This window comes from Typopeltis vanoorti, chromosome 2 (genome assembly GCF_054136105.1).
Source record: "Typopeltis vanoorti isolate ZY-2024b chromosome 2, IOZ_Tvanoo_1.0, whole genome shotgun sequence".
NCBI lineage: Eukaryota > Metazoa > Arthropoda > Arachnida > Uropygi > Thelyphonidae > Typopeltis > Typopeltis vanoorti.
In genome coordinates, this window is record NC_143550.1 from 157249996 (window position 1) to 157276392 (window position 26397).

The following is a 26397-nucleotide window of genomic DNA, read 5'->3' on the forward strand; positions in this document are numbered from 1 at the left end:
TTCTTTTTGCTCTAAGCTTAAACTTGTGAATTTCATCTTTTTTTTTTCTCCATTCATTAAATGATTTCAATTAGTATGCTTTATATTTTTTAATCTATTATTTTGTTTTATTAACTTTTTTCTTCATGTTTTTCATCTCTGATTTATTTGTTATATTTTTGATGTTTCTATTAATGGTAGGAATGAATATTATTTTATATCACAATTTACATATCCTGGAGGATTATATAGGGGTGTGATTTTCGCTTAGGGTGTGAGAGGTTCCAGGTTCAAATCCCGGATGAGCCCAGAGTGCGATTTTTTTTTGGGTGGCCTCTTGTGGGAATGGGTACTTGGGAGAAGTGGGGGAGGACTACATCAGCTAACACTGAGCCCAGTGGAGTCTAGAGGGAATAATGCTGGGTATAGAAATAACGGCATTTATATGCTTTATACTAATGCCAGGAGTACCTGGAATAAGGGAGAGGAATTGGTGGTGCAGATAGCATCAGTCTGGCAAAAAATTATTGGGATCACTGAGACGTGGTTGACAGAAGAGGATATAATAGCAGGAATAGAAGTCACTGGGTACAGCATTTTTCAGCAGGATAGGAAGGGAAAGCATGGTGGTGTAGTACTGCTTATGATAAGTGACGACCAATGTCCTCTATGAGTGGAAACTTTGGAAGGCAGTGGCACTAATGATTTTGAAAGCATATGGTGTGAGGTAGAGGTGGGCAAGACATGATATTTAGTGTGGTATTGCTACAGACCCAGGAGCACAGAGGGGTGGGGACCAGGAAATGTTTAGACAGTTGAGTTTGGCAAGTGCAAGAAGAATGATTCTTATGGGAGATTTTAACTACAGTAGTATAAATTGGAGAGAGGAAGATGCATGTAGGAATAAGGGAATGGAATTTCTAGAATTGTTGAAGGAGAAATGTCTTAGGCAACATGTAATAGAGGGAGCAAGAGGTACAAGAGTTTTGGATTTGGTTATAGCATCAGAAGAGTTGATAATAACTGAGATGACATCTCTCCCACCAGTTAGAGAGAGTGACCATATGGTTTTGACTTGGAAAATGAATAGACATGCAGGAGTATCAAAGAGATGGGAACTTATGTGGAATTATAATGCAGGTGAATATAATAGTCTTAGACGTCAACTTCCGTAAGTTTCATGGAGGGAGGAAATGGAAGGCCGGGATATCATTAGTGGATGGGAAATTATGAAAGAATATTTGTTAGCAGCAATGGTAAGTTGTATACCACGAGTGAAGAAGAGGACACAATTTGGAGTAAAGTGGATGACAAACAATATTAAACAGGAATTGCATGTGAAAAAGAGGCTATGGAAGAGATATAAGGAGACAGGTGAAGAGAGGATGCATGAAGAATATAAGACACAGGCCAGAAGAGTAACTAGTGTGGTAAGGAAAGCGAAACTGGAATATGAGAGGAGATTGGATCCAAGGAAAATCCTTGGGAATTTTTAAGCTATGTGGCCAGTAGGAGGAGAAATGACTGTGGAAAAATGACATTGTGGGATAAAAATGGGAATAGAGTGGCTAATGCAGAGGACATAGTGTAATTGTTCAATGAACACTTTATTGGTACTCAGTATTTGGAACTGTGTTTCAAATACTGAGTACTCTGTATGTCAGTAAAGCTGTGGGACTGGATGATATTTCACCACAAGTTTTGAGAGAATGTGCTAGGGAACTGACAGTGCCTTTGACCTGGCTTTCCAATGAAAGTCTGGCTGCAGGAAAGGAAGGAAGGTAAGATAGTGCCAATGCATAAGGGTGGTATCAGACTGGAAGTGTCTAATTATAGGCCAGTTTGTGTGTCATCAGTAGTTGTTAATATCTTGGAGAAAGTAGTGAGGGACCGTATACAGCATTGGGCAGATGAGGGTAATGTTATCTGTGAGAGTCAACATGGATTTGTGAAAGGGTTCTCTTGTTTTAGCAATATGCTAGCCTTTTATAATAAAGTTACAAGAACATTAGATGAGGGAAAGGAATATACTGCAATTTTCTTAGACTTAGCAAAGGCATTTGCAGGGTGCCACATGATAAGCTGATATTTAAGTTGTAGCACATGGGTCTGGATGTCAGATTGGTCAACTGGATTCGGGATTGGCTGTCTAATAGGTATCAGAGAGTTGTCTATGGTGGAGCAGTTTCAAGGAGACAGAAGGTTACAAGTGGGGTCCCACAAGGCTCAGTACTAGGACCTATATTGTTTAACCTGAATAATAATATCAATGACATTGCCAGTGGATTGCAAGGGGATATTTAATTGTTTGGGGATGATGTGAAGCTGGGAAGGATTATTAGTAATAGTGCAGATGTGGAAGCCCTGCAAGAGGATTTAAATAAGCTAGATAGATGGGCAAATGAATGGGTGTATCAGTTTAATGCAGTAAAATGTAAGGTCTTGAGGTTTGGGAAACATCGACAGGACGCTGCATACTTTATGGGAGGAGTTATACTGGAGGAAGAAGGGGAGACAAGAGATCTGGGGTTGATGATTGATAGAAACCTGAGGTTTAGGGGACATATTGCAAAGGTGGTGAAGGTAACACAGAGGATTGCTGCAATTATGAGGACACTGACTTGCAGAGATAAAAGGATTATCATTCTGTTGTATAAGTCTCTGATCAGACCACACTTAGACTATTGTTCTCAGATTTGGTCCCCAGGATTTGAAGGGGATAAATTAACTGTGGAAAGGGTACAAAGGCAGATAACAAAGATGGTTTCAGGACTGTACAATGATAGTTATGAGGATCGGCTGAGGGAATGTGGACTGCAGAGTTTGGTGGATAGAAGAAGGAGAGGTGATATGATTGAGACTTTTAAGCTCTTGAGAGGTGGTTACAGGGTTGACACTGGGGAGTTCTTTCGCTTGGTTGAACAGCGGGAAGGAGTGATAACAAGAGGCCATGCCTGGAAGTTACAAAAGGAATTCGTGAGCAAGAGGGTGAGGAGTGGTTTCTTTGTATGGAGGGTGGTTGAACCATGGAATGCATTGCCTGATGGAGTGGTGAGAGCAAAAACGGTCAATGAGTTTAAGGAGTGGTATGATAGATTGTGTTTCTTAGGAGGGACTTCCCCTCGATGAATCTTGATAGATTTTATGTTTTTTAGGAAGGACCTCCCATGATGAGTCTTGACTCAATGGAGGCCTGAATAATAATAACATTATTGTTATTATTATTACTAACGCAGACCTCCAAGAAATCAAGAGACTCATAATGGGTGGTCTCTATTATTACACACAGAACTCAATGAACCATGCTTTAAACTTATAAAGCATTTATGCACTTACCCCACTCTCAGGCAATGCATTCTGCTCGCCAAACACTCTCAAAGAACCTGCTTCTCACACCCTTCTTCTACAGATTCAAGGAATGACCTCCTTCTATGACTGTTATTATTATTTTTTGTTTGTTTACTTCTATGAAAAATCTCTCAACTGGTAATAACTTCTTACTAATTTATGTCTTGATCATATCACTTCTCTTCCTTCTAGCAATGAGGCTCTGGAAATGGCAGATCCTCAATCCCTCTCTCTTTATACCCAATGTTTCAGAGACCTGAAAACAGCTTAGTCAATCTTCTCTGGATTCTCTCCAATATATCATCATTCTCTTAATAACCAGTTATGCACAAAGTAATCCTGAATCAAGGCCTTGATCAAGTCACATCTGGAATATTGTGCCCAAATTTAGTAGGGTTGAAGATACTTTGGAGGCAGTTGACAAAAATATTTTCAGGAATATGAAATGTTAGCAATAAGGATACACTGAAGTCATGTAATCTACAGAGTTTAGCTGATAGAAGGTGAAGGGGGTTATATGACTGAGACGGTTAAACTCTTGAGAGGTATTTACTGGATGAATATGAGAAAGATTTTTCAGATTGTGGAAAATAAGGAAGGGCAAAGAACTAGAGGCCATCCCTGGAAATTGCACAAGGAAGTGGTGAATAAGAGGATGAGAAGTATTTTTTTTTTATGTGGAGAGTGGTGGGTGAGTGGAATGCACTGCCTGAGTATGTTGTGAATGCAAAGAGTGTGAATGGGTTTAAGTTTCAGTATGATAGATATGTTACAAGTAGGAGAGATTTTCCTTAAGTCTATAGGATTTTGTAATATATGTATACTTATACACTATAATAATATAATGTATATTTCTTACATATTTTAATTGTTAATGGTATAAACCTCTCTCTCTCTCCCCCCCCTTGATGAGTTTTGACTCCAGAAAAGTTGATGTAATAATAATGATTTGATATAATAATAATAATTTGATTGATCAGTTGAATCAGAAAAAAAAAAATAAAAAATACAAATAATGTATAAAATTGATAAAAATTAAAAAAAAAAATTCTACGAAACGTACAAAATGTACTATAAGTTTGCATATAATATCTCATGGTAGGAGCAACATAAAAAAAAGTTATTCAAATGAGACTCGGTTGTCATATCTCCCTTTTGTTGATACATGCTAAATCTTGTGCAAGTGAGATTGAAATTTGGTTAGGAAAGTCTTTATTTTGTATGACTAATTATAGTTCAGTAAATACAATTCAAGCATTATAAATGATCATCTATGTATAAGATTAATTATCTCAATTCTAAAAGAGTATCTTATCACTGAAAAATCAATGACATTTTTTAATATACTGCTATTTCCTGCAAATCTCAGGAATTAGCCTCTTTTTCTCAGGATGAAGAAAGTTGCATACAAAGAGAAATCCTAGTATGCATCATCCTACATTCTGCGGATCTCGAATTTCAAACTCTACACCTTAAACTGACATCTTCTAAATTTAAATACTCCTGGAAGAGTCACAACATTATAACTATTACTAATAATCCTGTCACCAGTTGCGTTATCTGCAAACATCTGAATATCTGCTGCAAATCAGTGACAATTTCACTGAAATAAATACTGAAAGCAATGATTCCAGTACCGAGCCTGGTGGAACCCACTTGTAACCTTTCTTCTCCAAAACACGGTTTTCTTACATGAAACTCTTTGATATCTATCATCAGATGGACAATTTCATCTGATCCACTAATACGACATCTAAACTTACATATTTCAACTTAAATATCAAGATTATTGAAAGAAGAGCATCCCTTCTTTCAGTAATCTTGATATTCTTGATAAGAAGAACTAATCTTGATAAAAAAAAGAAATCCAGGCTAACCTTCATAAATATCATACTCATCTGCTAAATTCTGTAGATGCTCCTTCTAACTTCTCAAAATCTTTACAACCATTGAAGAAATACAAACTGATTTATAGTTTTATAACGCTATTCTAACACCATCCTTATACAATGACATTATCTTCCTCTCCTTCCACTCGGGACTTTTCTAATCGCAAGACTTGTTAAACAGCCAGATCTGTGCACTGTCAATTCCTTTGCACATTTTCTTAAGGGAATATGTAAAATTTCATCCAGTACCACTGATATACATTTCTTTACTTCCTTGAATTTGTACACATTTTGCCACCTCTAAATTAGAAATGGATGATCACATCTGCACTCTCCACCCACAAACACACTTCCCATTCTACTCTCACAAACAGCACAGTGGCTTCATTTATCATCAGATCCTTTTATACCATTTGTAGTATCTAATACTATTAATTCTCATGTATCATCTGTCACTTGCTGCCTAAGGTTATTATCTCACTGCAATCAAAGGGATATTTCTCTATTTCCCCTATGATCTTTGTCTTCTTATCTCTATTTCCCCTTTCCTGATTCCATTTATGTTATCATAGTTTTTATTATTATTATCTGAGAATCTTCTTATTTGGGGTTCAAAGGCTTATTGTAAGAAACCACAATAATTGTTATTCACACAATATTCTCACCTCATTGACAATACATTCATACACTTACTACCAATAGTTATTCCAATCATTCACCATTCTGAAAGCAAATAGTCTAGTCCTAATATCTTTAATAACCACAATACCACAATAATTTAGTCATAGTTTAGTAATCTACTGACTTATTACAATAAGGTGATAGCTTCTTTGAACAAGGGAGATGGATACACAGTAGTATACTTAGACTTTGCAAAGGTTGTTTAGATTACCAAATGATAAGTTGATAGTTAAACTAGAGCAGATGGAGTTGAATATTAGACTAGTGCATTGGGTTGATTATTTGATAGGCATCAGCAAGTTATATATGAGAGAGTAATAACCTGGAAGAAGAAGAAGAAGAAAGTCACTAGCAGTGTGCTTCAGGGGTCCATTTTAGGGCCATTTCTGTTTAACCTGTATGTTAATGATACTGGGAAAGATTTGAATGGGATATTCAGCTATTTGAAGATGATGCAAAATTGTAATGTGGACTTACAGGAAAACTTGAATAGACTGAGTAAATGGGCACGAGATTGGGGGATGCCAGTTCAATGTTGCAAAACATAAAGTTTTTTTAAAATTTGGAAAACAAAGATTGGATGTAGAATTTATGCTTGGTGGGGATATATTGTTGGAGTAATTAAGAGATCTTGAGGTGATGATGGATAAAGATCTAAAATTTAAAGAACACATTACCAAAATTGTGAGGACACAACAAATTCTGGTAATGATGCATAGGACAAGATTAGACTAGTGCAGAGGATTGGTTATCCGATATACAAAAATTATTATTATTATCCTAAGACTCCATAGAATCAAAGACTCATGTTGACTTGTAGAAGTAAGGAAATTCTGGTTCCATTGTATAAGGCCTTGATTAGGCCACATATTGACTATTGTGCACAGATTTGATCACCTGGTGTTCAAAAGGATGAAGAGACGTTGTAAGGAGATTATGGTTCCATTGTATGGCCTTGATTAGGCCACATATGGACTATTGTGCACAGATTTGATCACCTGGTGTTCAAAAGGATGAAGAGACGTTGGAGAGGATCCAGAGGTAGTTTCTGATCTCTGGAATGATGAATATGAAGAGAGATTGAGAATACGCAATTTGCAGAGTATAGTGGATCAGAGGAAGAAGAATGATAGGATAGAGATGTACAGAGATGTACAAGTTGGTAAGAGGTTGTTATAGCATTAACGCTGAAGATATTTTTCATAAAATGGTGGGAGATCAAGGGAGAACAAGAGGATGTTGTATAAGGAGGTTGTAAGCAAGAGAGTGAGAAGCAGGTTTTTTATGTGGAGAGTTATGAATGCCTGGAATGCATTGTCTGAGAGTGTGGTGTCTGCAGAGAATTTGACTGTGTTTAAGGTATGGCATGATGAGCTGTGGGTATGAAAAAAGGGACCTCCTAGATGAGTCTTTGATTCTATGGAGTCTTAGATAATAATAGTAATTTTTGTATATCATACATCATATTAATTAGAATAATTAATTAATATACATAAAAGAATTTATATTCTTGGTTTGATTTTTTATCCAAGTGTAAGCAAATAAAGTTTGTTTGTGAAGTAATTTCATGACTGGGCAACTCGTGTATAGATGCTAATGACTTCACATCACTTACTAAGGCAAGTGATGTGAAGTCATTGTGAAGTCATCATTGGCCTCTATATACAAGTTTCCCAGTCGTGAACTTACTTCATGTGCAAACTTTGTTTGCTTACACTTGGATAAAGGATTAAACCAAGAATATAATTTCTTGGCATCTTTAATTTATAGTATAACCAAGTAAAAAACTTTCAACAAATTAAATTAATATTTCTAAATTTTGGCAAAGTCAAATTGCTATCATCAGGAAATGATGCATAAACCAATATGTGCATGCAGGTACTACACTGGACATGCTGGAAAAATTGCCATCTTACTCCACCATAGAAAATGAGGGACTTTTCACGTGGAATCTGTCACAGAATTAAGAAACTATCAAACATCCACAAATTTGGGTGCATGAAACTGCCTCTAACTTGAGAAGCACTCATGCTCAGTACATCATCCTAATGGCCTTTATTTAAACCCATCCTTTGCTGTTGTTGTCTTCCTTCATTATCTTATCCAATGTAGTGTCTGTGTGTACATATCAGTTTGTGCATTGTATCCTGATGACAGCAATATTTATAAAAAGCCAAATGGCTATTTTTTCTGGCAAAGTTAATTAAATTAAGGGGATAAAAATACCTTATTATTTTACAGCCAGTATGCAAAACTCTGAGATCGAAAACTACGATCTAAGAGTTTCATGCTGAAGAACTATCGCTGAATCCAAGTGTAAGTGAACACCTGGTAGTACAACACCAAGGCAACTCGAAGCAAAGGTGTAGCAAGCTCCCTCACTATCCTTTATATTTTCTCATAATGTAAAACACAGCTCCTAGGAGATGTAATACTGATAGTAGTATTAATAATAATAGTGAGGGATCTTGCTCCACCTTTGCTGCGAGTTGCCTTGGTGGTGTACTACCAGGTATTTACTTGTGCTTGGATTCACCAATAGTTCTTCGGCATGAAACTCTTAAATTGTAGTTTTCGATCTCAGAGTTTCGCATACTGGCTGTAAAATAATAAGGGATTTTTATCCCCTTAATTTGACAGCAATATTTGTCAAAATATCAAAAGTATTATGTTATTCAAATTAATATATATATATATATATTCTATGTTGTAATCTCATTATTAAAATACCATCATGAACAGCCAACATACAATCCTCACAGCAGGGCTTTTGCACATCACATAGTAATTGGTGGGGGGGGGGGGGTAAGAAACATGCAAGAAACTAAGTAACTATAAATGCTTTATGAAAACCTCTTACCTTTAACAATTATGGATGCACTGCTTTTTTCAGATCCTATCCTGTTTGTAGCCATACATGTATAAGTTCCACTTTCTTTTAATCCACAGTTCTTTATTGTTAATCTATACCTATAATGAGATATATATACTTCTTTATTTATAAAACTTGTTTAAAATGACAAAAAAATAATCAGTTTTAAACAGGGTAAGGATACTTGGAAGAAGAGAAAAAAAAAAACTGATAAATTTTATATTAACTTTTTTTCAGTGAAGCAATAAAATCAAGGTGGTATGGTATAAGAATCAACTAAATATATTTAATTATTAGACCAACATTTTGTTTTGGTCAGTAAGAATAATTTGTTATTTAACTCTTAATAAAAGTAGCATATGAGAACAGTATATGGTTGGTGGAAGGAGAATAAGGATGAATAGTGGAGTACCAGAGGATTCTGTACTAGGGCGACTGCTCTTTAATTTATATATCAATTATATGGGGATGGGGTGAGATTCAGTTGTTTGCTAATGATGCAAAATTGAGGAGAGCAACAGTTGATAAAGATTATGTAGATATTCTGCAGGACGATTTAAATAAATTGGCATTATAGGCAAAGGATAATGATTGTCAATTAATGTTGCAAAATGTAAAAGGCACTTCTGGTTGAAAAGGTTACAAACTGCATATCATATTGATGATAATGAATTGCAGGTAACTGATGAGGCTAGGCACTTGGGGATAATGGTGGACAGAGAGGTGAAGCTCAAAGGGCATATTGCAAAAATTGGTGAACTAGCTCAAAGGATTATAGGCATAGGTTTCTGTGGTTCAAACTTAGTATTGCACTGAATCTGCATTCGGATATTTAATTTAATAACAGACAGCCATAACTGCATTGAATGAACTATTTTGAGTAATTTCTCATTTCTTGTGTTTAAACTTTTAGTTACCTTTGATCCCTGAAGATGTAAGTCAAATGACTTACGAAACTTGTTGGGTTTTTTATTTTTATTTTTATTGATATTTATCTTAATAAAAATATGGGTCCAATTACCGGAATCTTTCTTATGTATAGCTCAAAGGATTATTTGGATGTGAAAAACATGCTAAAAGGCAAAGATAGAGAAGTTAGTATCCCTCTTTATTATATGGCTATGATTCAGCCACATCTTGACTAATGTGCACAGATTAGGTCACCTGGATTTTGTTAAATTGTGAATGAAGCTATGTTATGTAATTTATTTTTTTTTCATTCACATTTAACATTGCTTATTAAATATTAATCATGACTTATATAAAATTATTTATTGGTCCTTAATTGAGAATTACTAATTAAATGTTTATTCAAAACCTGACCTACTATTATTTTATAAAATAATAAAATGTGTAGAATTTTGTATAACCAAATATGTATGATGTAACGTAAAATGTTATTTTATATTTAACTGTATATGTAATCAAAAAGCTGAAGAAGTAGCTTAAATATTCTGTTGTTCTTATTTGTGAAATATTTAATGTTATGTAATCACTGTAGTAGTAGTAAAAGAGCATACATTACATTAGCGAAATGTTTACGCTTAGTCTGTTGTCATGGAGACGCACGCGTAAACAACCACGAGTGGAGTAGAGCGTGGCGTTCGAACGTAAGGGGGAGTGAAGGTAATAGATAGAACGGGTAAAGGAGAAGGAAGGTCATTAGAGAGATAAGACAGAAAGGAGGAAGAATTATTATTAAGCGAGGGAGGAGAGAGTTTTGCGGAACCAAGATTATAAAATCCTGAGGGCAGAAATTTATGAGTTTAGTGTTCGGAAGTGAACCAATAAGTAGTGAATCATAAAGTTTAATATTATGAGCGAAATCAGTTGTTGTTATGAAGAAAGGTTAATGACGTAATCAGATAAAAAGGAAACTGGACAGTCAATGCAAAAATTCTGATTAGTTCCAGTTAATCTGGATTACGATTATATCCTATGTTGCCCTAGGAAAAGGTTATATTGATTACTTGGAGAAAAGTGAACAAGAAAAGATATCAGTACCTAATTACTGTTGTTTGGAATAGTGAAGTGCGACTAACAGTAGTACAGTTTAAACTTGGAGAATTTTTATTATGTGTGTTCCGCTAACGTTAATTAAGTTAATTCATAAGTGCTCTCTCAATAATTTGATGTATTGAAGAATTTGTCTGGTAAGAGTAGTTGTATAAGTTTGTCTATTCTAGCATTAACTGTGATATATCCCTGATGCTCAAAGTCCGGAATATATTTGCTTGGAATATTGCTTAAGTAGTTTATTGCCTGCTGTGAATATAAACATTGAGCTGATAGGTTTGTGAAGACTGTTTAAATGTGAAGTTTGTTATATAGACTAGAGATAAGAAGATTTGTATTTTGAGACTGTGAATTGTATATGAAGGTTAGAACATTGAATTGGCTTAACTGACTTAGGAAGATGTGTTAAGTTATTTGTGTAGTTCCATTTTAAAATAGAATTCTTGTATTTGTTAACCATATCATATATTAAATGTTTTATTTTGTTAATCTAAAATATTGTGTTTGCCTGAATTCCTTATTATTGCACCGTTCATAAATATTCGAATCTAGCGGGAACCCCAAGTAAAAATGATAATAAATAATTCGGCCTAATGAGATGACTGCTAACCTAATTAAGAATTGATCCTACTATTTATATGGACTAATCTAAGAATAGAGTGGCGCAGTATAAATATAAATTTCCCTATTTTTGGATCGGTGATCATTTCGTAATTAGTTATTTTATTTATAAAAGTGACTTAAGACTAGATGGTAAATTAGAACACGACAGAAAAAAGTGGTCACGACAATTTGATGATGGTAAACAGGATTCAGAGATGAGTGACTGGGTAAGTTGGTGATAGGTCTGTGAAATGCTCTCTATGAGAACAGGCTGAATATATATGTGTGTGTGTGTGTGTGTGTGTGTGTGTGTGTGTGTGTGTGTGTGTGTGTGTGTTGCAAAGTTTAGTTAGCAGGCAGAAAAGAGGGGAACATGATAGAAGCTTATAAGATATTAAATGGATTTAATATCTTATAAGATTTTAAGGTAGGTTCAGAACTATATAAATACGCAGGAACAAGATTCAAAGAAAGACTCATCGTTTTTAAATAAAATTTACTCAACTGGTATCCCCCCAATAGAATGGAAAAAAGCAATTGTGATTCCTATCTTTAAGAAAGGTAACAGAGATGACCCTAAAAACTATAGAGGTGTCAGTATACTAAATTCCTGTTACAAAATATATAGCAGAATCTTAAATAACAAACTAATGAAATATTCCGAAAACTTTATTCTAGAGGTACAGAATGGATTTAGAAAAGGACGATCATGTATAGACCCAGCCTTTTGCCTAAAATTAATAATAGAGAAAAGAAGAGAATATAATTTAGAAACACATATTGCATTTATTGACTTTGAAAAAGCATTTGACAAAGTCAAATGAAACATATTATTTAACATATTAAAAGAAAGACAAATACCAAATAATATCCTAAAAGCTATCACAAGTATATATGAAAATAATCAAATACAAATAAGATTAAATCAAGAGCTATCATATACAAGAGAGATAAACCAAGGGGTCCGACAGGGATGTCCCCTCTCAGCAACTCTTTTTAATATCTACTTAAACGAAATAATAATAAAATGGAGTAAAAATTTACATCAAGGAATTAAACTTTCACCTACAGTTAACTTAAGCACTCTCCTCTTTGCAGATGACCAAATAATAATTACAAATTCTGAAGATAAATTACAGAAAGCTATTTTAAATCTAAATGAGATATCCAAAGATTATGGTATGATAATATCAACGGAAAAATCAAAAACTATGGCCTTTAAAGGACAAGATCCAGCAAGAACTAAAATATTAATAGATAACAAGATCTTAGAACAGGTGAATTCATTTAACTACCTAGGATATATGATCACATATGAAAATGAAAAAGATATAAACATAAAAACTGCAAAATATTTAAAAATAACAGGTATAATTAACTCTATATTTAAACTAAACCTAGTTCAAAAACAAACCAGGCTAAAAGTATACAATGCATTAGCCTTACCAGTCTTAATGTATGGAAGCGAAATCTGGACAATAAAACAAAAAGACAAACAAAGATTAATAACAGCAGAAATGAAGTTTATGAGAAAAACTGCAAAGTATACCCTATTTGATCACAAAAGAAACGAAAATATTATGATAGAATTAAACCAAGAACCAGTAATAGAAAAAATTAAAAAATATAAACATAAATGGATGGAACACGTTCAAAGAATGAAAACAGAAAGATTACCAAAACAAGCCTTAAAGTACAAGCCATTAGGAAAAAGAAAACTAGGACGTCCTCTTAAACGATTACTTCTAAGGCCGGAACAGGCCATGCTAGGTCTAAATCCTTGATACGTATGATGATGATGATGATGATTTTAAGGTGGTTTTACAAAATTGATTCAAAGGAATTTTTTGATATATGACAAATAGTCAGAGAACTAACGATCATGTGGGAGTTGTGTAAGAATGCAGTTAGTAAGAATGTGCAGACTAAATATTTTACATGGAGAGTGGTGAACGAGTGGAATGGACAACCAAAATTAGTTGTGAGTGCCTCCTAAGTGAATGAGTTTAAGGAGAGGTATGATAGGATTTGTGAACCTATCATACCTCTAAATATAACAGTTAGTGTGGATCTCCCATGATGAGTCTCTGGACACTACAGAGATACTGTATAATAATAAGTGAAAGAACCACTTGTGTAAGAGATAATAAGTAGGTTAGATGCTAATAAAGCTATGGGGGATGGATGACGTATCACCACAAACTTTTAGGAAATGTGCAAAAGAGAGATTACCAAGTCTTTGACCTGTTGTTTAATGATAGGCTTGAAATCAAGAAGGCAAAAAAGTGCTGCTTCATAAAAGTATTACTAAGAGTGATATTTTGAATTATAGATTAGTCTGTACATCTGGCTGTGATTAAGGTAGTGGAGAAATTTATTAGAAGTAGAGCACAGTAAAATTAATTATATCTGTGAATTATATCTAAAACAAATTATATCTGAAAAATTATACCATACCCTACCTTAAAGGCACATTTAAACAAATAGCAAGGACTATAAATTAAAAATGCAAAGAAATTATATTCTTGGTTTAATCCTTTATTTAAGTGTAAACAAACAATGTTTGTGTGTGAAATAACTTCACGACTAGGCAACTCATATATAGAATCTAATGACTTCACTCCACTTGCCTTAGTATCCCATATTGGATACTAAGGCAAGTGACGTGAATATGGGATACTCAGAAATTCAGAGAAATTAAAGGCACTGGTAGTTGTGTATTTGAGGCTATATGGTGTGAGAAATAAGGTAACAGAACTAAATATATGGTAACTTGCTACCAAAAGCCAGGGCCACAAAATAATATATAAAGGATATGCATCATCAGACAGAGTAAGCAATTATTAAAAGGTTCAAATATAGGGACATAGGTTGAAAGAAGGAGCAGACACTTGAGCGAAAAAGGAAATGTAATTTATGAAGCATCAAAGAAAAAATTATCTGAACAGAACTTGAGGTATGATCGGTTTTGTACATATAACAGTGTGGATCTCCCATGATGAGTCTCTGGACACCACAGACAGGGGCACGCCAAGGGTATTTGCTGCCCGGGTGTAAACTTTTATCGGCCACCCCTAATACCGCATTGTATAATCCAAATTAGATATTAGCTACATAAAATGCCACCCTATCAATGTTTCTGCCGGGGTTCAGTTCACCCCTTGCACCCTCGGGTTGGCATGGCCCTAACCACAGAGATACCGTATAATAATAAGTGAAAGAACCACAGGTGTAAGAGATGATGAGTAGCTTAGATGCTAATAAAGCTATGGGGGATGGATGACATATCACCACAAACTTTTAGTACACATGCAATGGAGGGAGAGAGGTTATGGACTCTGAGTTTTCATAGTCCATAACCAAGGTTTGCTTCAGATTGGAGAGGGTGATCATGCAGTCTTGAGCTGGCAGAAGGCTAAGCATGTGGAATTGTCAATGAAGATAGCATATATGTGGAACTACAGAGCCAATGATTGTTGGCAAATTTAGACAACAGCTTGAAACAGTATTATGACCTAAGAAACTGCAAGAGAATGATGTCCGTAGCACACTGGAAATGGTCAATGGGTGTTTGAGGGAAGCAGCATCAGACTTCATACCAAGTGTCAGATGTTGGAAATTAAGAGCTGCAAAACAAGAAAATATTATACAGATAATAAAGGTTGTGGGTTACGAAGTTTAGTTGACAGGCAGTAAAGAGCAGATATTATAAAACAAATATAACTTATTAAAGAGTTTTTATAGAGTAGATAATGAAGAAATGTTCCAATACATGACATGACCAGAGATAACAATGAATAGTCATCTCTGGAAGTTGTGTAAAAGTGCGGTTAATAGGAATGTGAAGATGGATTAAAAAGGAGAAAGTTGATCAGCATGCTCCTCATCAGTATTATAAGTACAGTTAAAAAGAGTGACCAATAAGGTAAGAAAGTCAAAATCAGGTTATGAGAGGAAATTAGCTGTGCAGGCCAAAGGAAATTCCAAAAGTTCTTTCATCATGAGTAAAAGGAAGAAGAATTACAGGCAGATAACTTTAATGAATACTGATGGTAAGGTGTAACAAAAGCAGAAGAATAGTTGAAGTATTGAATTATCACTTAGCAAGAATATATTATCTAAGTAGACATATTACAGTGACAGAGATTAATGTAAGAATAGGGGTATGTGAAATGGAAATGCTTAAGTTTAATATATGATTGGGCCCCTCAAGAGACTGGGAAAACAACAAAATGGTTCCATTACATAACAGAACCTCCAATGCATCAGAGGGCTCGGAAATTGGATCGTTTCTATTTAATTACGTTGATGGATAGGAAATGACATGAAGGGTATATATATTTAATAAAAGTGATGTTTTTAAGAAATGCTGCAGGACAATTTAAACAAACTAATAGTATGGGCAAATGATAATGGTTAGAAGTTCAACTTGGCAAAATAAGGTTGTGCTCTTCATCATAAATATACACAAACAGTTCCATTCCCTAAACCAATCCCCCTCCAAAAAAAAAAAGATGGCTATCTCCCATGGTCCCACACCAGGGACCGCTCGTGCATAGTGCTTATCGAGTTTACTCCGTCTCTTTAAATATTTGGACATTACAATTAAAGACAACATTTATTATAGTAATGTTAAGTAATTTTGAATTATACTAAACTGTATAATTTTATCAATAATAAACAATATTTTTTATGAAACAAAACAAGAATATATTTTATTTTTAAGTAATTTTGAATTATACCGAACTCTATAATTTTATCGACAATAAACAATATTTTTTCATGTTTATTTTTTTTAATTTTTACCATAATTTTGGTATTTTATCCAAACATGTATACACTGTACTTACAGTGTGTATGTATATTTCGAAAGTTGCAGCACTCCCACGATTTCAAGCCACGAGCCGCCACTGACCACCACCTTATTTATGCTCTACGATATGGGCATGCTCGTAATGTAACAGTGATTTGTCCCAATTGAATATGCCAAATTTATCCAATTATCATAATATACCTATATTGCATGTGGCCTATTCCCAGAGTGACCACCCAGCAAAAATATTTTGTACCAACTTATGCAGGAAAAAGGTACTATATACTAAATTTTTATATGCTTTTGTTTCGCTCTGTTTAGGACATTTTACGATATTACTACCTTATTACCATAGATGAACTCAATGTAAAACCGTTAAATTAACACATGTACGACAAATATGAAAAGGAAAAAAAAGTCAAACTCACTTCACTGTAGTCATCTATGAGTCCAAGAGCTGCAGTTGTCAATTATCATAACAGAAGTCCCAATTATAACTCTAGCACTTAACATGTGTATTAATTTACCATATCATTTTTATTCTTATTATTCTTATTATAGACTCATTGAGGGAGGGTACCTGCTCTACAACTCTCCTTTTAGTGTTTAAAATAATGTAACACTAAATTTTCAGTTATTTAATATGCTATTTACATATATACAGGGGTTCCCACTCACAAGAAAAACACTGGAAGCATTTATTCATTATTTTTAGTAGATTTTGCTAAATTAATTAACTCTTCAGAAATAGTAAAATCTGTAGCTGATGAATGTTTCAATTTTTCTTTTGTCAAAAGGAGTCAAAAGTTCATCAAGGGAGTTTGTAGTTGATTTCTTATTTTATTCTTATTTATTGTCACTGCTGAAAATATTCTTTCAGTTGCTGCTGATGAATGAGGGAGGCACAGTACAGCTTTAATTAATGTTGCTAAATTAGGAATCATTTGTTCTCCTACAGCATTTTTCATTTCAAAACTTTATTCCAAAGCATCATGAATTCTTGACTTTTTTTCAATGCTTTTACAGTCTTCAATAGTTGCCATTCTCTATCGAGCTCTTCATAACGCCCCTAGACATATATTTTCTACGTCTAAAAACTGACCATTGTCGGCTGGATTTATCTTTTCAATGGGCTCTAAATTACGCTGTGCATCAATAAAAGGTGGTTACTCATATTAAAATATTTAATTTTTCCACTTGTTTTCATTGTTGTAATGATCTCATAACGCACAAGAAGTGTTTGAATAGCGAAGAATATATTTTCATGGTCTAATGTCAATCGGATTGCGTGAGTATGGGATCGGGGGGGGGGAGGTTAGCGAACAGGGAGAGAGGAGGGAAAAAAGAGAAATCATGCTTGTGTCACTGAATGTGACATATGGGGAGGTGGGAGAAAAGAAAAATATTAAACTTAAATGTTTAACTATGTACCGTAGGTCTTCCAATTTCACTACGGAGGCGCTTACTTCCTCTTGAAAGGAAGTAAGCGCCTCTTGAAAGCTACATTGTCTGAAGAGGAAACAATAAGCTGAACTTATAATGATACAACCGAGATGGAGGCAGCTAGTTAGAGTAGGGGAGATAATAATAAATGTTCCTTCGGTTTTTAACAGGTCATGTTACTGAGCTTATTCAATATTCGCGACAAAATGTGGTTTTTCGCTGGAAGAATGCCATTTTTTTTAACACTATAGTTTAGTAAAATTGACCTTACCACTCACTCATACATACCAATAAATACCGTTTTTAAGTTTAGAAACACGCGGTGGTGTCACTTCTCTGCCATATTCATGTCAAGCACGCCACAAAAAGGCACGTATGGCAATTAAATTTTTGAATGATGTCAGCCAGCAAAGGTGGGTCGATTGGTAGAGCCTCTGCTACTAATCGCTCGCAAAAAGTTAAGCGAGTTTGAGCGCAGTTGGAAGGGGTTCCAACTGCGCTCAAACTCGCTTAATCAATCGTTCGATGCTGTTAGCACACTCTCCCTCGATGAGTCTTTGGACTCCCTGGAGGTGTCACATAATAATAATAATAATAATAATAATAACCGAGTAAATCCGTTGCATCAAATATATATAATAATAATAATCAACTAACGTCTTTCATTCCAGCCTGGTTGGCCGAGTGGTTAGCGTATCGGCTCTCCAGTCAAAAGGCTGAGGGCTCGAATCCCGCAGTGGACATGGATGTTTGCGATTATCTGTGAAAATACTAGTGGTGGTGGAGGTGAGCAGTAGATGGTGTTGGTGCATATGATGCGGTTCGCTGTAGTTGGTGGAGACGGAAAGTTGTAGGTGCCCTCCCTCGATCAGTCTTTGGACTCCTTGGAGGCAGTGGCAGTGCTAGGGCTTTTGCCACCCGAGGCGGTTCCTGAATTTGCCACCCTCTCTCAATACATACCGAAAATGCTAAAAAAAAAAAAAAAAAAAAGTCAAAACGACGTATAAGGCTCAAATTGTTGCCCACTGGGAGTCCGCTTCCCCCAGCTATGCCACTTCTTAGAGATGTCACACAATAATAATAATAATAATTCCTTTATAGAGAGTAGGTGAGGCCTTTTAACCCTATCTAGCTTTTGGAGATTGAGTTGGCAGCAGTGGCGGCCAATGAAATTTTAAGTGGGGAATGCTGCCTATACAAAATAAAAATTTTAAAAAAAATTTATTTTGTATAGGCTTAAAATTTCACCGGCTACCACTGGTTGGCAGTTCAATCTCCACCAGTAGCCAATCAGAGATAGCTAGCCCATGAATCACTAATAAGAGGCAACCACTGAAGAGACAGGAAAACAAGTGCCGCCATATCTTTGAACAAAAATCCCACTTGCCCGTGTGAGAGATCGACTAACTCGGGAACCAGTCGAAGAAATTTAGAAAAGTTCCTCCAGTCAGTGACTAGACTTGAACTTAAGTCTATCTTTGGATAACCTAGTACAGAGGATGGGTGCCACTTAAAATCTGCACTTCTTTTACTCCTCTTTTCAAACTCTATTCCTTACCTAGGCACACTCTCCCTCGTACATCTAAACCGAAACACTACAGCCTAAAGTATCCTTGAGTTTATCTTCTTCGGTGTAACTACGATGTGCAATATTTTGGTCAGACGGAGAAACCCATTGAGTTATGTATGGAAGAACATTCAGGGACAGACTCGAATTTATATATAAGAAAACCTTTGAGTGTTCTTGCATATATGAACTTCTACATATATATATATATATATATATATATATATATATATATATATATACACAGATAACACTGAATAAAGATTTCTTCTATGCTAGGACAGATACCATAGTGCCAGTGGAAAAGCCTCATGAAAATGTAAAGATATTCATGGAAACATCTACAGATCAACATGGACATCTAAAGATCATGTCAGAAATTCATAAACATCTAAAAATGTCCATGTATTTTCCTTCATGTGCATGTGGGTATTACAGTTGATACATACATATGTAATACATGCATGCAAATTTAAACTGATGCCATACACCAAAGGTCGAAAAACCCTTATTGCTTCTTGTGTGTGGTGCAGGGAATTGGAAGTTTATTACATAATTTGAAGAACGACGGTATATTGCGCCCTTCGATTGGAAAAGGTCTAAGTTCGATTCTCATCGTGACGAGAGGGATCTTTATATTGTTTTTTTTCGGTTGAAGGTGTGTTAGACAATCTCATACAGAGGTATAGTTCGCCCACCGTTTGTAGGTCTCTCCTTGGCATTTTGCCAAGAATAGTCGATTCATGCTGAAGGGGGGAAGAAATGAAGGCTGTACAGATTGGTCGCCAACTTGCGAAATCACGTGCTTTCTTGTCTGTCGCTGTACTAGTACTAGCTTGATTTTTGTTGTCGCTTTTTTGCATTATTTTTTTATTATTAATTTGTATGATGGATCCAGTACAGTCAACAAGTTCTGTTGTTAAACGTTTCAGTAGCTCTTGCAAAAGAATATTGAATAATGTGCTGACATTCTGCGAAAAATAATCGTCAGAAGTCCGTCTCCTTGTTCCCCTTTCTCAAGTCATAAAAACGTGCAAGTGCAATTGCGGGCTTATCGGGGTCGACTGTTAAAAGAATTCGTAGGGAATCAAAAGGTGAAGGTAAGCCAAAATTTAAATCTCCTAAAAAAAAGCGCCAGAGAAAGAAAACCATCGAAACTGTAGCTTTGAATGATTTTGATGTAGACATTATGAGAACTATTCACGAATTTTACGTGGTCGAGAAAAGAGTGCCAACTGTTACGAAATTGATTCCTGTGCTTAAAGAAAAAAAATAATTTTCCTTGGAAAATAGAAACTTTAAGGAAAATACTTCATAAAATCGGATTTAGTTTTAAAAAGTCCAAGAATAAAATGAAACATCATGGAGCGAAGTGACATTGTTTTATCTAGAACGCAGTATTTGAGAGCAATAAGACGTTTCGGGGAGGATAAAAGACCGATTGTGTATCTAGATGAAACTTGGATTGATAGTAATTTAACTTATGGAAAATGTTGGCAGTCTAAAGAAGAATGTGGAGTGCTACAAACCAGAAATGCCTCGCGGCGCATAATAATTTTGTGTGCGGGTGGAGAAATGGGTTTTTTACCGAATTCAAACTTACTATACAAAGCCAATTCAACTACTGGAGATTACCATGGGCAAATGAATTCTACGATCTTCGAAAAGTGGGCAGAAGAAAAACTGATTCCAAACCTTCCTAAAAATGCTGTTGTTATAATTGATAACGCTTCATATCACTCTATTCGATTAAACAAAGTTCCAAATTGGTCTAAAAAGAAGCATGTTCTTATGGGTTGGCTCTCTGCGAATAACATTTCTCATTCCCAGATATGCGAAAAATTGAATTGCTTAGAAACTCGCCCACAACTAAACGATTTAAATTCGACACGATGCTCAAAGAGCATCGATTTCTAGCTTTGAGGTTACCACCATATCATTGCGATATTAATGCTATTGAGTATGCTTGGACAGAAGTGAAAAGTTTCATTCGCCATCGCAACGTAACTGGGTATATTGACATGTCGAAACTTTTTAAGCTTTCAGAACAAGCGATTGAAAGTATTATAGTTCAAAAACTGGGGAAAATATTGCTCTCATGTCACCTCATTGGAAAATATGTATTGGGAGAGAGAGACGGAATTATCGAAGAATTATGTGAACCTTTGGTAATCAGCTTAAGTGAAAGTGATGGCGATTCGGATGCCTATGAAGATTATAAGGATTTGATAATGGTATTTTTTTTCTAATATTTTTTTTTGCATGGGTTTGTTAAAAGAGTCACAACAAGTCATAAATAATTAATCGGTTTAGGACATTAAAGTATCTCAGTTCTCTCAACTAAAAGTTTTGAATATCTATGTTCATTTGAAAAAAATTCTGTTTTTCTGTATAATTATTTTTATTTTATAGAAAACTTTTTTAAAAATAAACTTAGTTAAATTTTTGTTTTATGCTATATCTTTTTTGATTTTGTTAATACTCTACGTACATTTTTCCAACTGTTATACAAGCAAAATAGTTACACTTTAAAAACAGCAATGTTCGTAAAAGAAAAGCTAAATTTTCCGACCTGTAATAATAAACAACTCATCCCAGAAGAGAGATTGATTACCCTATTATCGGAATGGATTCTCCTTTTTCTGACATGCGCAGAAGTGTCGAAGGATCTCTAATCGGTGAACGAACTATAGCAGGGTTTTTTCTCTCAGAAACTCGGGTTTTTCATCCTGCATGCAGACAAATCGGCCTTAAGAATACACGCAATTTACAGACAAAAAATACTAGTGGCGGTAGTGGACAGGAGATGGAGTTGGCATAGGTGATGATGCTAGTCGTGGTGGTTTGCTGTAGTTGGTAGATTAAATGGTGGAGACAGAGTTGTAGAGTAGGTGTCCTCCTTTGATAAGTCTTTGGACTCCTTAGAGGCGTCACGTAAAAATAATAATATTATTATTTAGTATAGGCCACAGTCGTTTGAACAATAATGCACTGAATGAAAGTGGGGGTGCTGCATATGCAAAATAAAATAAATTATTTTTTTCCTAATCAGTAACCAATTTATTAATAAATAAATTTACATATTAAAAAATCGCTTTATTAAAAATATTTCACCCTCACCACGAAGAAACACCAATAATAAAAGTTTCGTATCTCACAAAAATAACACGCAAGCATACCACACACTGCCCAAACGAGCAGTGTCGGAATGACTTGTAATGTCCAATCACAAGCGCAAACGAATATCGGCGAGATGGCTGCATTTTCCTAAACACGATAATTCTGACACTGCGTTAGATCGTAGTGTATTTGTTTCGTGTAACGATAATTGAAAAATATAATTCTTTTCATATTTTCAAGAGTGACAATCGTCATAATTCAGCTTTGTATCTATAAGAAATAAATAATTATATGTTATTGTAACAAAATAAACTAAGATTTGCAAAAAATAGTTCACCCTCACCACGAACATCGATCAATAATAAAAGTTTTGTATCTCACAGAAATAACGCGCGCAAGCATAGATACAGTGCCCAAACGAGCAGTGTTGGAATGACTTGTAATGTGCAATCAGAAGCGCAAACGATTATCGGCGAGTGTGACTGTGATTGGTCGAACGTGATAATTCTGACACTGTGTTAGATTGCAGTGTATTTGTTTCGTAATCTAAAGCGTTAATCGAACAATTCCAATCATTAACTATTCAATCACTGTCGAAACATAAGCTGTAACCTTTAACATGTTGTATTGCATTTATATAATGTTGTAAGCATTGTTATTATTTATAAACACAAACAAAATTAAAATTTTGTTTGTGTTTATAAATTCATTTTTTCCTTGGGGTATTGCAGTGCTTATGTACGGGCCGCCACTGCTGAAGATGCTATTCTGCATCTCCATTTTCCTCATGAACCTTGTTATTTCCTCCACTACATCTTACTGAGATACCCTCAGCAGTTACAAATATACATTTTCTTACTACAATATATCATTTCGTTTGTCATTCTTTCGTATATTAGTTGAAGTTTCCCACAGCTTTACACTTGCTATGCTAACTTTCCCAAATATTTACCTAAAGGCGTAGGAATGTTATGGCATCCTTGGATAGCTACCAAGGATATCGGTGTCCGAAGGCACCAATGGCAGGATATTTTACCATTTATCGAAATTTTCACAAAATAAAAGGCGCTAAACAACTAAAAATTTTCCAAGGGCGCTAAAAACGTAGTCATTCTAATGATTTACCATTCACTTCCACTACTTGCTAGGACATATAACAACATTCGCCTCTTTATCTCTCGTCCACCTCTATACGACAGAATGAAACCGAGGTGTTTTTTCAGTTGAATGGATTCGTCATCACTGCTCCTACTCTAAGTCATCCAATGTGGATACATATGACCCGAATGGCGTTATTATTGTTGATTAGATCTAAGAATGTTATTGGTATTTAGGGTTATGTATGTCATCAACTGCATGTGTGTATTTTGTTGGTCGGTTTGTCTGTTTTTGGGGAGGTGAAGGCTACCCGAGCTTCTGGGACGAAGAAGAATCAACTGCAATGGGATTATGTGATTAGCATACCAGAAGACTTCATGTATGACCAAACTATTTATATTAGCGATATGTGACAGTCGCTAGCACTGCGTATACAACACTTGACGGCGTCATGTCACATCAAGTAACAAGTACCACTTTAAAAGTGGTACTTGGCTGATACGAAATTATCTTGAAATTATCGACAACGGAAATAGTTTTCTGAAATTCGAACAGCACACGAAAACAGCAAAACATTGCCGCTAATATGGCTGAATCCCCCCCCCCCAAACACACATTCGAAATGCTTTTACATAAAATAACATTGAGTTACAAAAGCTGACAATATGGGCAAAAGATAATGAATATCAGTTCAATGTGGAATAATGCAAAGTTATGAATTTGGGGGATTAAAAGATTACAAACTGAGTACCACACTGATGGAATAGTATTCTAAGAGATTGATGAGACTAGGGACTTTGTGTTGGTCGATAGAGAGTTGAAGTTCAGAGAACATATTTTTAAGGTGTCGAAGATAGCTCATGGGATTACTTGGTTATTGAAGAACACACTAACATGCAGAGAAAAAGAATCTATTATTCCTCTTTATAAGGGGTTGATACGTCCACATCTGAATTGCTGTGCTCACGTCTGGTCACCTAGATTCCTTGGAGATAAGGAAGTCGCAGCAAAGATTCAGAGGAGAGTGACCAAGTTGGGGAGTGCTGCAAGGAATACTCCCTGCATTGATAGATTGAGAGTTTGTGGATTACAGAGGTTGGTTGATAGGCGGAGAAGAGGAGACATGATAGAAACATTTAAGTTACTAAATGAGATTGATGCAGGGGGAATATTTCAGCAGTGGGATAGTGGTGGAAAAACAAGAGATCATCCCCTGGAAATTACGTAAGAGTGTGGTTAACAAGGGGGTGAGGACTAAATATTTCGCTTGGAGAGTGGTGAATGAATGGAATGCGTTGCCGGCTCAGTTGAGAGTGCTTCATCTGGAAACGAGTTTAAGAAGGGGTATGATAGATATTGCGTGGATAGTTTGAGTCTCCCTCGATGAATCGTTTGACTCCATGGAGATGCCCGTATAATGATAATAATAAAAGTGGAAACGAATCTGTCGGAAAATTTTATTAAGTTTGAATGAATGGAATGCGTTGCCGGCTCAGTTGAGAGTGCTTCATCTGGAAACGAGTTTAAGAAGAGGTATGATAGATATTGCGTGGATAGTTTGAGTCTCCCTCGATGAATCGTCTGACTACATGGAGATGCCTGTATAATAATAAAAGTGGAAACGAATCTGTCGGAAAATTTTATAAGCAAACTTAATGCATTTACATAAAATTAAAATTTACATTGATTATGTACTTACATAATAACACTGCTATGGTATGTTATAGTATAGGGAGGAAATAATCCAAACCTATTGAAATGAATTCCCAACGAGAACTCTTCATCTCTTTCACTTTGTGCATTGTGTAAATTTAACAAAATAGGATTACCACGACATAGAAAAAGTTTAAATATAGCTAGTTTAATCAATCCTCGTATGAACTATTGAAGTATTACGATAATCACACCTACGAATTATATATTTTCTACAAATTAAAATGACTAAAAAATAAAGGGAAAAAAAGGTTTCTCATATTGCTATCTATTACAAATAATACTGACCGCATTTATTGCAAAGTCATCTTTGTTAACTGTAATGAAGCAGCCATAAAGAGAGAACGATCCGATGAATATATTCAGCCTCTTAAATACATGTTGAGCACACAAGGAATATATATGAAATCGTGTACCTATGTAGACCAGCATTGCTAGATAAAGACCAGTCAGACATAGATCAAAATTCCTATGTCTAAGACAAACAAGTATTTAAATTTTATGGCTTAAATTTATGGTATTTACTGATTTACTTCATCTTATTCTTGTTTTTAATGTTACCCCTTTCTCAAACTGACATTTTTAAAATAAACTTTATGAACGAATTCATCTTATTTCATGTTTATAGTTTATACTTTTGCAGTATTGTATTTCAGTTCATAATTTACGTGAGTTTTCTATCTCTTCTTGCGAAATATTAACACGCCTTTGAGAAATAGGAGACTCCGCATGTGCCCATTCTTCATCCGAATAAGATATGTTTCATATACAAACGTATTGTTACTGAAAAATTACGCTGTCTTCTGTCATCAGTTATAAATACTTCAACGATGACTGCCATATTTCAAAAAACATTAGTCTTGCTCGAAGGCGTTTTTTATCAATTCCAAAATGATTGCTGATAATCTTAGCAAAGGCGGTTGTTTGATAGTCCAACTAGGAAGAGTGCTTAAATCTGAAATTCCACAAATGGCTGAAGTTGTTGCAACTGCAGTTCTTGATTAGTCAAATGAGAATACTCAGGATCATGCAGTGCACGTGCCATAGCAAGACAATTAGATTTGCTATACAATGTTATCCGTATAAACTCTCCCACAGCCAAGAGTTGCAACCAGGAGATGGCAACATCCGAGAAATGTTTTCGTTGACATTTCTGGCACATGGAGGCGGACGAAGAGTGGTGAAGCGCATTTCCATGTTTGTGGAACAGTAGACACCCAAAACTGCGCATCTGGGCTACAGAGAAATCCTCATG

General features: G+C 35.2%; 1 protein-coding gene across 1 annotated transcript in view; it reads right to left on the minus strand.

Moving 5' to 3' along the window:
* Positions 1 to 26397, minus strand: part of LOC150109561 (myosin light chain kinase, smooth muscle-like) — a 184406-nt gene that overhangs the window by 118505 nt on the left and 39504 nt on the right. The window contains exon 4 of the mRNA XM_090402656.1: positions 8758 to 8867. Coding sequence (XP_090258782.1) covers positions 8758 to 8867 — 110 coding nt within the window. The remainder of the gene's footprint in view (positions 1 to 8757; positions 8868 to 26397) is intronic.